Genomic DNA, 14,508 nt, shown 5'->3' with positions numbered 1-14,508 from the left:
AGAATAGCAAAACGAAACTATGCTGCTGCCTTCTTCGGTGTTGCCTTCTTTGTGGGGGTCTTCTTGGGTCCGGTGGTCTTCTTTTTCGGTGCGGGCTTAGCGGTTGTTTTTGTGACGCGGCCAGATTTTGTCTTTCCTGTGACCTTGGGAGCATCAACTACTGCTGGGGCCTGTTGATTGTGAATTGTTAATATACACAGAAAGCATTGGGATGGAATTGGTATGATGAAACATACAACTGGGGCCTTGCGAGGCTTAGCAACGTTTGCTTTTGGTTTGGCAGGAGTCTTCTTGGGGGCAGCGGCTTTCTTCGTCGTGGTGGCGGCTTTTGTGGTGGCCTTCTTACCGGGTGTCTTTTCCTTTTTGGCAGCAGCAGGCTTTGCGGCAGCCTTCTTAGCAGCGGGTTTGGCTGGTTCCTTCTTGGCGAGCTTCAGAGGGCCGGATGGACCTGTAGGTGCGTTAGTTTTTTGTTGACAACGGAAGAGACGCGCGTCATGATTATATCATGGACATGGCATCATCCTCGGCGGAAACTTGTAGGACGCGCCGGGGAAATGATGTTTCACACGGTAAAGAGGGGGGGGGGATAATAAATGGTGCGCGACGAACCCTTTGGTTGAGTGAAATCGCCCTTCTCGACACCAGTCTTGACTGCACGGTTGAATTGGGCATCGAACGCGCTCTGGGAAGTCACATTGATTCTGTTGTTGGCCTGGACATATTTCTTAAGAGCTTGGCGACTTTAGATGAGAAGAATAAACGGTTAGTCTCTCATGTCAACACTGACTGACGCGCACGTTAGTGTCGCAGGGGGGGAAGAAGGGGGGCGACGGCGAGGTCATGACGCAACGCCCGAAAAAAGCTTACCTGCTTCCATTGCGTTCCTTGAGCTGTAGGGGGAGTAGAGTTAGCGAAAGGAACCAAGTAGAAAGTGACGCGACAAAGTTGTGGAGTGGAGATAAGCTCCCATGGTGGTTGTGGCCACTCGGCAAGCTAGGCGTCACGAGGGCCTAGAGAACAAGCGACCGTGGCGCGAAGATGATGGACTCACATTAATGATGGCATCCTTGATCATATCTATATTGCGGGAATCAGCAAGGGCACGCGATCACAAATATATTGATGGTAGATTAGGAAGATGATGTGGTGGCGGAAGATCAGGAGCGGAAGACATACCTCTGTAGGACGCATGGGTGGCAGTGGGCTTGGAGGTGACGGCTTTCTTGGGAGGCATGGCGACTGTGGATTATGAGCGTGGATTTCCTTTGAAATTGTGAGAGAGGATGATGCAGTTGATTATCGACGATGAACAGACAGGGTACCAGGAGTACGAGGTGATGAAAGCGGAATGTGGTGGTTGCTGTTGTGGTAGGGTAGACGGATCGCGATGGAAGTGGGAAAAAAGAGAAAAAAGATGGGAGTTGGGAGTTGGGAGTTGGGAGTTGGGCGAGGGAAAGCGTGGGCGAGGCAGCGGGGCAGCGCGCCTTTTATAGCAGCAGCCAGCCCCGAGCAGGATCAACCCATCACATCACCCTTCCCTCGCGTACCGTACGCCAGACGGTTCCCTTGATTCGCACCACCCTGTTGCCGTCTGACGTCTGATATTCTTCTGGCCGCTGCTGGGGGCTGGTCTCGAGCTATCTGTGCTTGTTCTCGTCTCTTCAAGAAAGCCCTCCCGCTTGGTGGGTGAAGCATCACATCACACACCCCTCGAGGGGGTTGGTTGATCTTTGGACGAGGTTGGCTTCCCCCCCTCCTCCTTAGAAAGTAAATCATAAAACCCCACTGGTCTCGCAACTATCGACCTGTATAATAATAATAATAATAATAATAATAATAATAATAATAATAATAAATAAATAATAAGAGGTCTTCGTTTTACCTTCTGCTATCTCTACACTGTTTGAAGCACATTTCCAATTACAGAGTATACACCATGATACTTAACAACTGTCTAGCTATGCCATTCTCTTAACTATATAGTTAAGGACAACTACTGATTGGTGGTCCTTGCATGTATGTATTCGTTGGCCGTTGCGGAGTTGATGCCAACCACGCTCAGCTCACTGACAGGTTCATGAAAAAGCTCCCCCCCAAGCAGCATCTTGAATGGTCTGCGCGGGATGTTTTATGGTTCGCATTGACGGGATAACCACTGGTCTGGCCAGACTCACTTTTCTGTTTCACTCGAAGCGTTGACTTGTTAACAGTTTCAGGCTGTTTGGGATATCATCAACGCGATATCAACTTGCGTCCTTCATTGCTAATTAACATTCCAGTTACAGCGAAAACACTCTCACCTCACGGCAGTTAACTGATATTCTCTCGTTCAAGAGCCAAAAAAAAAAAAAAAAAAAAAAAAAAAATCAAAAAAAAAAAAAAAATCAAAAACATCAAAAATCAAAAATGTGGACGCTGATGGAAGGCCTAATCTAGGCATATATTGGGCTGCGCATATCCCGCAAGCAGAAACGAATCAGAGTCAAATGACCATATTTTTTTGTCTTCCATTTTTCCACTCTTCGATGCTCTTTTTCGCCATCCGCTTCCATTCAAGCGCAAACACACAAAATCAATCTTGAGTGGTTGATCTCAAACCTTCCACTGCGTTCTTAGCCTTGATCCAAACCTTGTTGTACCGGCATCATCCCTCTTCCCGTCCCTCCCCTTGACTCCCAAACCTCCTCGAAATGCTTTATCTCTGATCTTTTCCAACACACAACTGTTTTCGGTTCATTTAATAGTTCCTGGCCATATTTACGCCTATCTTCATCATATTTTCATGATTTAATTTTGCAAATACCCGTCGTGGCTGCTACATCAAGATCAGATCGTGACCCAAATCACTCTCTTGGACCCCGTTGGCCCTAACCCCCCTCCTCTCAGGACAACAACAACCACATCGCAAAGCGCGCAAAAAGTATGGAAATTGTTATTGTATTATTAAATAAATACAAACGATATTGTTTTTATGAAATATCACCCCGTATGCGGTTGAGGATCACGACAAAACATGGATGTCACCCGGTCGCATGCCTACCCTGATCTTTCAACCACCAAACGGGTTCAGACTTCCATATTTTGGCCATAGCTTTTTCTTTCTTTGAAGGATCTATTAGCAAGGAGTTGGATTTCTAGTTCCTTGATTATCATTTTTACTCATTAGATTTTTGTTATTCGTTGTTCGCTCAGGTCACCTCAGGGATGAGAAAAACCGAGGACGCTAAACGACCCTTGAAATGCGACTGATCAAAAACTTCGATTCGACAACTTCAACTCCCACCAAAGCCACAGGCTCATGTTTTTGATTATTTATCTATTATATCTAAGGATAATAATAGCTACACATATAACAGGCGTTATACGTCGTCTTCTACACAAATCGCGCTTGATTGTTGAAACTGAGGGGTTGGGTGGCGCGTCCTGCTGTCCTTCGGTTAGGAAAGCCCTGGACCACTCGCAAACTGTCCTCCCGCACATTTAACAGACACCAGAATCAAAATCGAAAATCTAAAATATGATTATCTTTTCTTATTGTTACATGGCCTATTTCGAAATTCAAAAAATCAGTCAAATAATTATTTATATTTGCTGTACCAGGGCTATCTATCCAGTCACTCCCCCTTGCAAAACGACCCCAAAGAAGATTTATTCAGTTGCACTTTTTTCTCTTTCAACCCGAATATTTTCCACAAACCACCCTAACAGACACCTTCAAACAGTCTTACCGTTTAATTTTATCGACTCTAATCTGAGAAACAGATAGCATCCTAAAGTAGTAGTCATAGACCCGGGCGCGCGCTGCCCTGATTCACAAGGTCTCATTGACCATCAATTATCATTCCTTGCCTTCTCCGTGCGTGTGCCCAACAGCAAAGCAACGCTGTAGAATAAATCCATTGATTCTCAGATATCTCTGTTGTAGGCTATCAGCCTAAGAACGGAGATAGTATGATTTTACCCTATCAGGGTGTGTGTGTGATGATGGAAAGCATGAATCCATCGCGTTGTTTTTATTGAGGTTTTTTATTTGCGCGTAACCTGGGGAGGAGAACCGCCACTGCACGTTTTCGGGAGGGATAACGGAATATGTAACTTGGTTGAAATATTATATTATATCTGATTAATTTGCTCAGGTGGATACTTCTTGTTAATATGCAGGTTCGGGGGTGTGTGGGAAAATATTGATGCTGTGTCTGTGGGAGTGTTGGGTGTTTGAGCTTTCTCCTGGATCCAAAAAGTGAAAGCACAACCTGGTTGGAATATGGCGGCTTCTGATTTTTATTTATTTCTAAGGATTGATATATATATATATATATATATATGATTGATGGCCTCTTTGGAACGGAGGGTTATTAACGTGTTGCAACCTCCTTTTCTGTTCCGGGTGTAATATCTCAACAGTGTCCATAATATATATGTCCACTATCTATGTATCATATATATGTATATATCTTCACCCCATCGCTCTTGATTCTCACCTTCAAAACAACCTCCCTCCCTAGCGGAGTATATAAATTATAAATGAATATCTCCATTGCCTTCTACATAAAAACCCAATTCTAGAATGCAAAGGTTCCATCAGACTCAATCATTCCTCTCCGTAACATCCATCCCTCCCACCGAACAACCAACCGGAACAAAAACAGACAAGCGCGCCCATGACCTCATCGGATCCACAGATTAGCCGCCAAGCGCGTGAAAGGACAGCACCTTCACCATATTCCAATTCGCCCACTCCCGTAGTTAGGTACAGACCATTAGGCGCTACCCCTTGCAAAATAGCCGTAGCGGCGGGCCGGGTCAGCTTTCGGAGAAATAGTATGGCCGCGGCCGGTGTAACGTTAGCTGCACCGAAGCTGCGAGATGTTTGATTACGCGCGTTGCTTGTCTGCATTTCTTTGGGGCGAGGACTAGATGAGGGTTAAGTGTAAAAGCGAGATGGGATGGGATGGGATGGGATTGTTTTGCTCTTTGCTTTTATGCTATTATTCTTGTTGAGGGGGTTGTGGTGGGTTTGGTTTCGAGGATGCCTTGATGCATTGGACACAGTTGGGGCATTTGGGCTTAGACAACAGCTGTCAATATACACAAGGCCATCCCAAGCATCCATGGATACACATATCCATGCCAATAAGCACCGAATCGGACACTCCCCGCGATCTCAAACGCTTAACCCCAGCCCTTAAAAAAAAAGTCAAATATTTCATATGGGCAGAGTCAACAAGCTAATGCATTCTTGATAAGACAGCATATTTTGTTTTCCGATTCCGTCTTTTTTCAGGGGCAGAGCTTGCAAAAAGGACGATTACTACTGATTGGTTTACTCGGAATTTTATTAGGAGCTACTGCAGTCGCGAGCTTTTCGACGCGTTACGTACAGATTTCAGTCGCACTCTGGCTATCTAACCTAGGCGAGGGATGGAGAGGAGAAAGGAGGATGCGGGGTCGACTCCTAGGATTTACAAGAAGGGAATGCCAATTTCCTTCACTTATTTCTTTTGATACTGAATCACTAGTGGATCGCAAGAGGCTCACCTCCGCCTTCGCCAGCCCCCCACACATGAGATGAGCAGGGGAATCGAATGTGAATTGGAGGTTTTCTGAGGCATCGTCACGAAAAGAGCGAGGAAGAGGAAGTAAGCGGTGAAAAGCAGAGCGATGCTGATTATCTAGTATTCCTGTGATTGGAGAGAATAACGTCTAGAATTATGGAATATATACACGCCCGAATCTACACCTAAACAGCCTCCACATTATGATGGGCAAAAAGACGGCCACAATCACCCCCATTGCCACAAGCCTCTCCACTTGATGATATCTGAGGCCTTTTCAGCAATAGCATACATAGTCGCCTGCAGATGCGCACTGGGAATGATTGGAATGATCGAAGCATCGATGATACTCAGCCTCTTCGTTCCATACACCTGCAGGTCAGCACCGACACAGCCGCCCTTCTCCTTGGGCATCATCGGGCAACTGCTGCTGGGATGCGCGAAAGACGGGGAGAGTGAGAGAGGGCCTCCCGCAATGAGCTTCGCGATGATTTGATCTTCAGTTTGGGCGTCTTCGCCTGGTGAGACCTCCTGGGGCTGCATATCGGCAAGAGCATTTGTCTTGAAGTAGCGGCGAGTGAATTTAATGAAGGTGGCAATCTGGGCACGATCGAAGGGGTTTGTGAAGGCGTGGTATCTGGTTTGAAATTATAGTCAATATTAAAATTCCAGGTGATGTCTTCCGTGACTTGCTTCTTAGTTTACTAGATGGTTAAACTTACGTGACGATAGGTTCCCCATGGGGGTTTGTAGGGTTGAGATACACGGTTCCACGGCTAAGAGGCTTCTGAATCGAATTGGGCACCATTCCTGAACCACTAAATGGGAACTCGAGAGCAGAGACAGAACCATCTCCAAGCTGCCTGGCCAGGATGGTTCGCTGAGCTTCGTATCCAGCAATCAGATCGCTAGTGTACGAATCGGGCAGGTAATTGGAGGCTACTTGCGATTTCAGGTCATTGATCAGATCCTCAGTGTTATTGGTGATCATGGACAGGGAGAGGAATGCAATTGTGTTAGACTGGCACTTTGTGTAAGGACCAGTTCTATGGTTCTGATATTCTTCCAACGCCGCAGCAGCGAAAGTCTCGTTGATCGCCATGATGTTTGGCTCCGGGAAGCTGTTAGTAACTTTCCAGTTCAAGTACGCGACGGGATGATCCTGCAAGTTGCTTCCAACTGCTGGCAAGTCGACTCTGGACTTGATCCCGGCAGCTTCCACAACACTCTTAGGCCCAATACCACTCAATTGGAGGATCTGAGGGGTGTGAAGAGCACCCGCAGCCATAACAACCTCTTTTCTCGCGCGGAAGGTCACTTCGGCATTCGTCTTTCTGTTGATAGCCTTCACGCCTGTAACCGTCGTGGAGTCCCCATCAAATGTTAGCTGAGTGACTTGGTGCTTAGTAAGCATTTTGAGATTTGGACGCCAGCTGGCTTTGTCATAGTATGCTGTCAATGACGAGGATCTAGTCATGGTTTTGGCATCAATGGTAGCAGGAGCCCAGAATTGACCAATTGCGTTCCCCTTGGCATGTTCCTGGAGGTGCTCGACTCCAAGCTCGGTGAAGGCATCCGCCATCTTATACTGGTCGGGAGCCTGCCAGTGAGGGAGCGTAACTTGCAAAGGGCTGAAGTGACCGTAAGCAGTCTCGTCATATGTGTATTGGTATTTATCGACGATCGCCTTTGGCGGAGGGGTGAAATCCGCACTCTTCCTGAAATACGGAAACATGCCCTTCCATCCCCAGCCGCGGTTTCCAAGCTCTTCCCAGGAGTCATAGTCGGCAACCGATGCTCTGTCATATGCCATACCTAGAAACAGCGTAAGTTGCTTGTGCAAAAATCATTGTTTTACTTTCTCAACACAAAGATCTACGTACCATTGACGGTCGATCCACCACCGGCAACTGATCCAGCCCTGACTGCATAGGTGTTACCTTCAAGGCCTGGCTCCGGAGCCGTTCTGATATCGAACATGGCTGGGATATTTAGAGAGGTGGCAAGGTAGGGAATAAGCGTCTTGTTGCTTCGGTCAATAACGCCATATTCAAGGACCAGCACAGATACTACACGGAATGCAAGTTAGTTTCCACGCACATTTATAATGTATCGCGGGTCACAAAGAAATTATTCCTCATTCGCTCACATTGGAATCGAGAAGAAAGGAAAGGCAACGAAAGAATACAGGAAGATGTACTAACCAAACAGATTCTCCGACAATCGATGCGCGGCAACAAGACCGGTCAAACCGCCTCCAACAATGATGTAGTCAAACGCGTTAGGGTCACGAAGTGTCCGTTTGTCATTGTCATTGACCAAAACTGCTGAGGTAGCGAACGATGTGAAGAGGAGGAGAGCGCACCAAAGAGCACAAGCACTCCCCGAGGGGCGAAACGAGAGTAACATGGTTCTAGACCATTCAAAAACAAATAATTTTTTTAAAAAAGAAATGGAGGCTTACAGAAAAGAAACCGAATGAGTGACTGAACTGATCGACAAAAAGAATGCAGAACAACGGGGATACATGCTCTATTCATATAAGAACAAATGAGCTAAGAATGATGGGATACCTATATGAGGAGGTCGGACCTCTTTTCCCGCTGACTTCTATGCACACCCACCCAAGCTGGGCCCACCCGCTAACTCCAACGACACGTGGGATATGAGGGTGTGGAAGTTAGTGAGGTACAAGCGCCATTCGACAAGCGAACAGAGCATCCAATCCACGAAACCAGAATGCTGATTTTGCGGGTTGGCTTGCTCGTTCAGGGACAGAAACTGTCCAGTTACCGCCGTTGCCGATCCCCCGGGCGTTCTGCAAGGCCTCATAGTATCCGTAAGCCATGAGGCAACAAGCAGGGGAAAGGGGGCCTTGCGTTCTCGGTAGTGAGGGCGGAGGGGTTAGCCGCGAGAGCGCTGTTGATTGGAATCTACCTTGGCCAACGGAACGTGGGCAGAAGCCGTTTTGTAGAGAGGGAGGGGTTCGGATTGAACCATTATTATTATTATTGCCTCTGCGCACTGGCTCCACCGTCCATAAATGTTTAACTGACAGGTCAGGGCGCATCCAGGGTAACTAACGGTAACTAAAGTAGGGACGAACATACGAAACTCTAAGTGAGCGAGGTTCGGTCTCTTCTCAACTCCTAGATATATCACTGAACGGACGGAGAATATCATATTATTGAGGTAGTTATGTCTTCTTGCTTTTGGGGGAGAGGGGAGGAGGAGGTTGGTGCTGGAGGGTTGCAATTCTGCTTGCCTTCTTAGATCTATATGCCACCACCGCTCACCGATATTTTCATGCGTCTTTTTCTTCGTCGTCATTTAGCTCCAATTACACAGTAAATGGTCGGAGGGGGATCAGTCAGGGGTGGGGGTAGGTTTTAACTTTTATCCCAATTACAGTTGAAGAAGATACGAGCGAGTATTTTTTTTTCACCGGCTTTTTAGACATCTTGTTAATATTCAATGGTAAGGGATGATCGCTGATCAGTGAGGGCCCTGACGGGTAGTGTAGCGACATAAAGTCCTATCTCAGGTAGATTCTCAGAGGAGTAGTTTGTTAATCTGGAAATAATAATCGGGCCACGAGAGCTGTCATACAGCATCAAGAGGTACCATTTTAATTTCCTGCTTGCGTACCAGTTAGCAGGTTAAACGGTCAGAAACTGCTGAGTTGAGAATAATACACTCTGTAGAAACCCGTTGATTTTGAATTCGTTTTCTAAAACTTGAAGATTTCATGATTAAAATTTTGAGAAAAGGAATCGACTTTTTGATCAGGGTACACATCAGGTTTGAGTGTTCTGGACAGTTTAATTATAACTAGCCAAAGGGTGGAATCGGCTGAGTGATGAAATTCAGGCTTTTCCCCTTTCTTCTCTCTTTCCCTCGAAAGAAATCTTGGGCGAGCTGGCAACCATACTTCCACGGATGTGTCCCTTCTACTGCCCTTATATAAAGCACTATTTTAGTTGTATTTTGATTTGTTCTGCATGTGAGAAAGGCTGGATCGCACCAAGCCAACGGGAGACTGACGGTCATGACTCGTTGAACTCCACAGGAAAAGGGGGATGTCTAAAAAGCCCCTCTTCATATCTGACGGAGGAGCCCGATGCCACCTCACTGAATGCTTTTCCGCTGGTCTGGGCCTGGCGAGAGTTCCTCCCCGCCGCTCGGTTACGGCCACCCCGACCTGGCTGGGGCCCGAAAGGGTTTTGGAGAAATTGGGTTGAGTAAGGGATATTTTGACTCGGAACAGTTGACCAGGTGAGAAGGCGCCAGTTCTTTTTGGTTTGCTTGGAGCGTGCCCCTATTTTTGATCTTCCATTCCTCGCGACTCTATGGTATCTCCTTCATCGAAATGGAGATGGGCTCGCATGGGACTTTTATGCAAAAACAAAAAATGGGACAAAGAAGTCGGCGAGCAATTATTTCTCACCCAGCTCGTGCCGGGGAGGCCCGCTCAAAAGCTCCATGTAACCCAAGCCATATAACACACGGTCTGTCTGGGGCGATCAAGACTACATAGTAAAATCGGTCTCCAAATAATCCAGTTTGTATTTTATCCAGGTAATCTTGAACTGGGCATAATTTAGCTCCGAAAGATCAGGGGATGTGGAGAATCCGTTTCGAGCTCCTGATGGTAGCTGCTGACAATTTGTTCAGCTTTGTGAAGAGTGCACGCCGTGCGAAAGGGATATAGAACCCGTTCAGCTTTTCACCTCGGTCCGCTATTGTTTCAATGAGAGCAGCTGCCAAGGCATGAAAAAAGAAAATAAATAGACTAATAACTATCATCTTAGCGCGGCTAGTAGAACCAATGGGATTTGAAGAGAAAATCGATGCCGCGCGAGGCATGCGCTAAAAAAAACCAAAGGCTTTCTTTCGACCTTCCACTGAATGAACCTATGCATATTATTAAAACAATAATGCCGAGATCACGAAACTTTCGGTTGGCGGATGGACAGGATGTTCGTCCTCTCGGGAAGTTTGACGCCCAAGAAGATATAATTCGGAAAATTGATCATTATGCGGCGAATGAACAGGCGCAACCGGCCACTTAGCTCCAGTTGACCCTCTTGTCCAGCCCTTCCTGATCACTACTTAGCCCACTGCGAACAGTGTGAAGTGAGATTTGCAGCTTGAATAATAATGCAGCCCTAGGATGACGAACGCAGTATCTAGCGTCCTCGTGCCAAGTGCGAAGTCAAGGGGAAAAAAGGGGCGAGATCTGAGGAGGGGAAGCCGAGGTATCAATCAGCCTACCTACCCTGGTGTCATAGACCTCCTATGACTATGACTGTAAAAGGAAAGTCCTGATTCTCTCCGAGATGAATGTGCGAAAAGCTGGCAGTTTCTGCTCCACTGTGGTGAAGCTAAAAAGCAGCGCATTTTTTATTATGTCCCTGCCGTCCACTTGGTGAAGCTGGTGAACCACCAGAGAAGCCAATCACAACCCTCGAAGTTGTTCGCACGGTCGCTTCACAAGCTTTGGAGTAAGAACTACAATAACAATGTTGTGAGCAACCGGACCGGATGGTGAGAATGTTCTCCCTGTGACTGATTATTCTGTTCTTTGCAGAGAACACTCAGCAGCCATGATATGATTGTTGATTCCCAATTTGGGACCTCAGCGAGTCTTGACTTTCTTTTATGGGTGACAAGGAATAGCCCCTGCACGCTGTTTAAAGAAACAAGAAACAAGCCTCCCGCTTTGAATGCCAGCCATACCGATAGAGTTCATAAAAAAAAAGGTTAGTGCCATTTGAACACCTCCACTCTCTCGCAGGAATAATACGCGGCGTAGGTGTCGAATCAGACGCGGCGAATCATAACATGTGTGGGACCGAAAAGCATCCGCACATACCCGATGATCCAGTGCCGATGATAAAGAGTGGGATTCTTTTTGGGGCCTCCTGATATCATGACCTAAACACGGAGACAGCGGCGGCTTCTAGTTGGATGTGTTTGCATGCGTGTCAAGCTTTGGGCAATTTTTTCCGACTCCCCCCACTGTTTACATCGACAAGAGTCCGGCCAACCACGATCCTGTTTCACATCCAAGTTCCAAGGCCGTTCGGCACTTCCAGCGTAGGCTGCGCCACGCACTTGCTGGCGGTCGGGAGTTCGGCCAAATCCATGGAGATTCTTGAGGGAGGTTTCGAAAATCGACCCTTGCTTCCTTGGACAAACGAAGCTTCAATGCTTCCTCCCCGAGTCCCTGGGTGGCGCACCTGGAGCACTGAAGCGGGCATGTTGTCAATTGGCGAAACCAATGTTCTTCTTCAGAAGGTTTGACCCTGATCTTAGAATGGGGAAACTCAAAAGGGAGAGGCTGGCACTATTAAGTTTAGTTCACATTTCGATTGGCCCACTGATTTCGGACAATTTGTGAAGAATTATTGGGCTCCTGGCGCTCTTTAATTATAGCCTAAGCCATTTAGTTGCTGTGAAGTTTGTTATTTCTGACCGGAGCATTCTGGGAGCCTCTCATCTAGCAAAGTCCAGCCTCCCCATTGAGAGCAAAGATATCAGAGAACCGCGATGTCAATCCTCAGCCAAAATATGCAAGCTTGCCATTTTTTCGCCTTTCTCTTCCTATTAACCTGACAAAACCCACCAAACCCATCCTTGTGGTCCTGGGCGGGCTTGGTGGAAGGGGTTTGACCAGGGGCAAGTCCTGACTCCTGAGGGCCAAAGGTTGCATTACCTCCGACTTTAGTGGAATTGCCCCCAGTTACTAAAATGCTTCCATCCCGAATAATCCAAGCAGTTCCTCCTCTTTGAGGCCAAGCGAAGAGGCTATTAGCCTCGTGGAGTCCACATGGGGAATGTGTCGATTATTTCGCACTACATAGAGCAGGCGATTTTTCCAGCTCCATTTTTTGGATTAGACAGTTCATTATGTGTGGTTCGCCCGCTAATAATCCTAATTCTTGTGATCATCGACCCGAGAAATCCTCCCCACTGATCTTCTGATCCGATCTGCCCTTCAGGAGAAATCTGATCTTTTGAACTGATGAGATCAATCGACCCTCCAATGAAATAGGAAAATTCGAGCTTCACTGTCAAGTATGGATGCTCCAGGGCCGACCGCACTACGGGACCGTGGGCCTGAGTTAATGGGAGTGTCATGCTTTTTGACTGTCTTTGGAACTGTGTTTGTCCTTGCTCGATTCTGGGCCCGATATGCCGCTACTAGACCTTTTGGATGGGATGACTTTCTCATCTGTTTTGCAATGGTACGCTCTCAGGAACCCTACGATTAGGAGAAATGTGAACTGATAGCATGATAGCTAGCAGGTCTTGCGGGTCAAGGCTTAACGATTGCCGGTGTTTTGTATGGGAGTGGGAAGCCGTTCCTGACGCTCGACATAGCCGACGTGGTTCAGTGCATGAAATATTCGACCTTTGCGATTTTTTGCAATGGTGTTGCTATGGCCCTCTTGAAAGTTGGAATTGGCAGTTCACTGCTTCGGCTCAACTTGAGCAAGTTTTTCAATTTTGGTATTATTGCGTGCATTGTGATCAGTCTAATCGTAAACTTGACTGTTTTCCCTACCACTTTCGCAGGCTGCAAGCCTATCGAAAAAGCGTGGAATAAAGACCCAACGCTCCCGGGGACTTGCTGGCCTCGAAAGGTCTCGTTAGTCATGTCATACCTCCAGACCAGTGAGTAAATAAGCATTGAGACGATCCATCTGTGCTATTACTGATAATATCAAGCTGGCAATATTGTCACGGACTTGGCCTTCTCGATTGGGCCCCTCGTATACCTTTCCAAAGTCAGGGTTTCCCGATACAATAAATGGGCACTGCGGGGTGTTTTTATGATCGGTTTAACGTGAGGCCACATGGGTTTTGCTTACCAACTGACCGTAGCCCTTGACTGACATCTGCGTAGTGCCACTGCATGTGCAATCGCGAAAGCTACCGAGCTATCCGCAATTCTAAACACTCAAGATCCGACATATGCGGCCGTGAATTTGACACTCTGGGTGAAGTGAGTGTTGTCCCTACTCCTCTTATTTAAGGACATACCTGATCTTCACATAGAGCCGAATTCAATGCTGGTCTCTTTGCTGCATCACTACCACCTCTGAAATCAACGTTTGAGAAAATGCTGCGAAAGTTCGGTGTCATGAGTGGTCTTTCGACACCATCTAATACCCATACGTATGGCGGGGGATACTCTGGAAGAAAGCGTTACGGGGAGCAAAGCTCTCGCAGCAAACGGCAGGCTTCAATGGGTTATGATCTTGGCGACGACGACGACGACGTTCATCGAACCACATATGTCATGAAAGATGTGAGCCGATCATCACCAACCAATGGCGGAAGCATGGATGAGGAGCAAAGACAGATCTTGCGGCCGGGTGGAAGTGGGGGGTACATAACAAGAACGACTGAATACTCAGTGAGCCGCGCGACTTTGGCTTCGCATAATGGCGCGTAAGAAGATCTAAGAAATCGGAGATTTGTGTGCCTGATTCCAGTTAGTTGAACAAAAAGGTAATAGTATATTATTATTATTATTATTATTATTATTATTATTATTATTATTATTATTATTATGAATCATGGATAAGTTACACACCTAGTCCTGCCGCTGGTTGATTTGTAGAAGTCACGACAAAATTAGCGCGATTAGCGCGTGCTAGACGCTTCTTCGCTTGTCCCAACGTACGTTGTCGATTGAACGGAGGAACCAGTTTATAATTATAACACCATCACAGAGAACTCTGTACGGAGTACATAATGCCTTTTTGCAAGACGACACATTGGTCTTGACACAGGGTAAACGCACATAGCCTCGTAACGGGAGCTATTATTCGGGTGCCAGGTTCTCGCAATAAGCCCATGGTGTCCCTGAGATCATCCTCTTGCAGCGTTGACTCGTGTGGGAGAAATCTAGACTTCTTGAATATCAGCGCCAGATTGGATA

The 14,508-nt window shown here is 46.9% G+C and overlaps 5 protein-coding genes across 6 annotated transcripts; 1 reads left to right on the top strand and 4 right to left on the bottom strand.

Moving 5' to 3' along the window:
• Nucleotides 1–17: 17 nt before the first annotated feature.
• Nucleotides 18–1,234, bottom strand: BDBG_06769 (histone H1/5; the record flags this gene model as incomplete). Its single annotated transcript, XM_002623284.2, has 6 exons — nucleotides 18–170; nucleotides 237–448; nucleotides 610–740; nucleotides 868–890; nucleotides 1,052–1,077; nucleotides 1,177–1,234. The coding sequence occupies 6 exons, from the start codon at nucleotides 1,232–1,234 to the stop codon at nucleotides 18–20; spliced, it is 603 nt and encodes a 200-aa protein (XP_002623330.1).
• A 3,220-nt stretch (nucleotides 1,235–4,454) lies between these two features.
• BDBG_06768 (uncharacterized protein) lies at nucleotides 4,455–5,040 on the bottom strand. Its single transcript, XM_002623283.2, has one exon. The coding sequence runs from the start codon at nucleotides 4,895–4,897 to the stop codon at nucleotides 4,592–4,594; it is 306 nt and encodes a 101-aa protein (XP_002623329.1). The 5' UTR covers nucleotides 4,898–5,040; the 3' UTR covers nucleotides 4,455–4,591.
• Nucleotides 5,041–5,649: 609 nt separating this feature from the next.
• Nucleotides 5,650–9,005, bottom strand: BDBG_06767. Of its 2 annotated transcripts, XM_031722764.1 has the most exons (5): nucleotides 8,821–9,005; nucleotides 8,129–8,644; nucleotides 7,439–7,624; nucleotides 6,278–7,370; nucleotides 5,666–6,192 (listed from the first exon to the last, which is right to left on the bottom strand). In XM_031722764.1, the coding sequence occupies exons 3-5, from the start codon at nucleotides 7,533–7,535 to the stop codon at nucleotides 5,784–5,786; spliced, it is 1,599 nt and encodes a 532-aa protein (XP_031579617.1). In that variant the 5' UTR covers nucleotides 7,536–7,624; nucleotides 8,129–8,644; nucleotides 8,821–9,005; the 3' UTR covers nucleotides 5,666–5,783. The 2 variants fall into 2 exon arrangements, with proteins under 2 accessions (XP_002623328.2, XP_031579617.1); XM_002623282.2 differs by lacking the exons at nucleotides 8,129–8,644; nucleotides 8,821–9,005 and adding an exon at nucleotides 7,760–8,046 and having other exon boundaries at nucleotides 5,650–6,192.
• Nucleotides 9,006–11,617: 2,612 nt separating this feature from the next.
• BDBG_06766 (uncharacterized protein) lies at nucleotides 11,618–11,818 on the bottom strand (the record flags this gene model as incomplete). The annotated part of the gene is made up of 1 exon (XM_031722763.1): nucleotides 11,618–11,818. The coding sequence occupies one exon, from the start codon at nucleotides 11,816–11,818 to the stop codon at nucleotides 11,618–11,620; it is 201 nt and encodes a 66-aa protein (XP_031579616.1).
• Nucleotides 11,638–14,167, top strand: BDBG_06765 (uncharacterized protein). The gene is made up of 5 exons (XM_002623280.2): nucleotides 11,638–12,805; nucleotides 12,860–13,235; nucleotides 13,290–13,407; nucleotides 13,468–13,566; nucleotides 13,620–14,167. Exons 1-5 carry the CDS (start codon nucleotides 12,638–12,640, stop codon nucleotides 14,017–14,019), a joined length of 1,161 nt encoding a protein of 386 aa, XP_002623326.1. The 5' UTR covers nucleotides 11,638–12,637; the 3' UTR covers nucleotides 14,020–14,167.
• Nucleotides 14,168–14,508: the final 341 nt, after the last annotated feature.

This window comes from Blastomyces gilchristii, assembly GCF_000003855.2.
Source record: "Blastomyces gilchristii SLH14081 genomic scaffold supercont1.14, whole genome shotgun sequence".
NCBI lineage: Eukaryota > Fungi > Ascomycota > Eurotiomycetes > Onygenales > Ajellomycetaceae > Blastomyces > Blastomyces gilchristii.
This window is presented reverse-complemented; position numbering and strand designations above follow the sequence as displayed.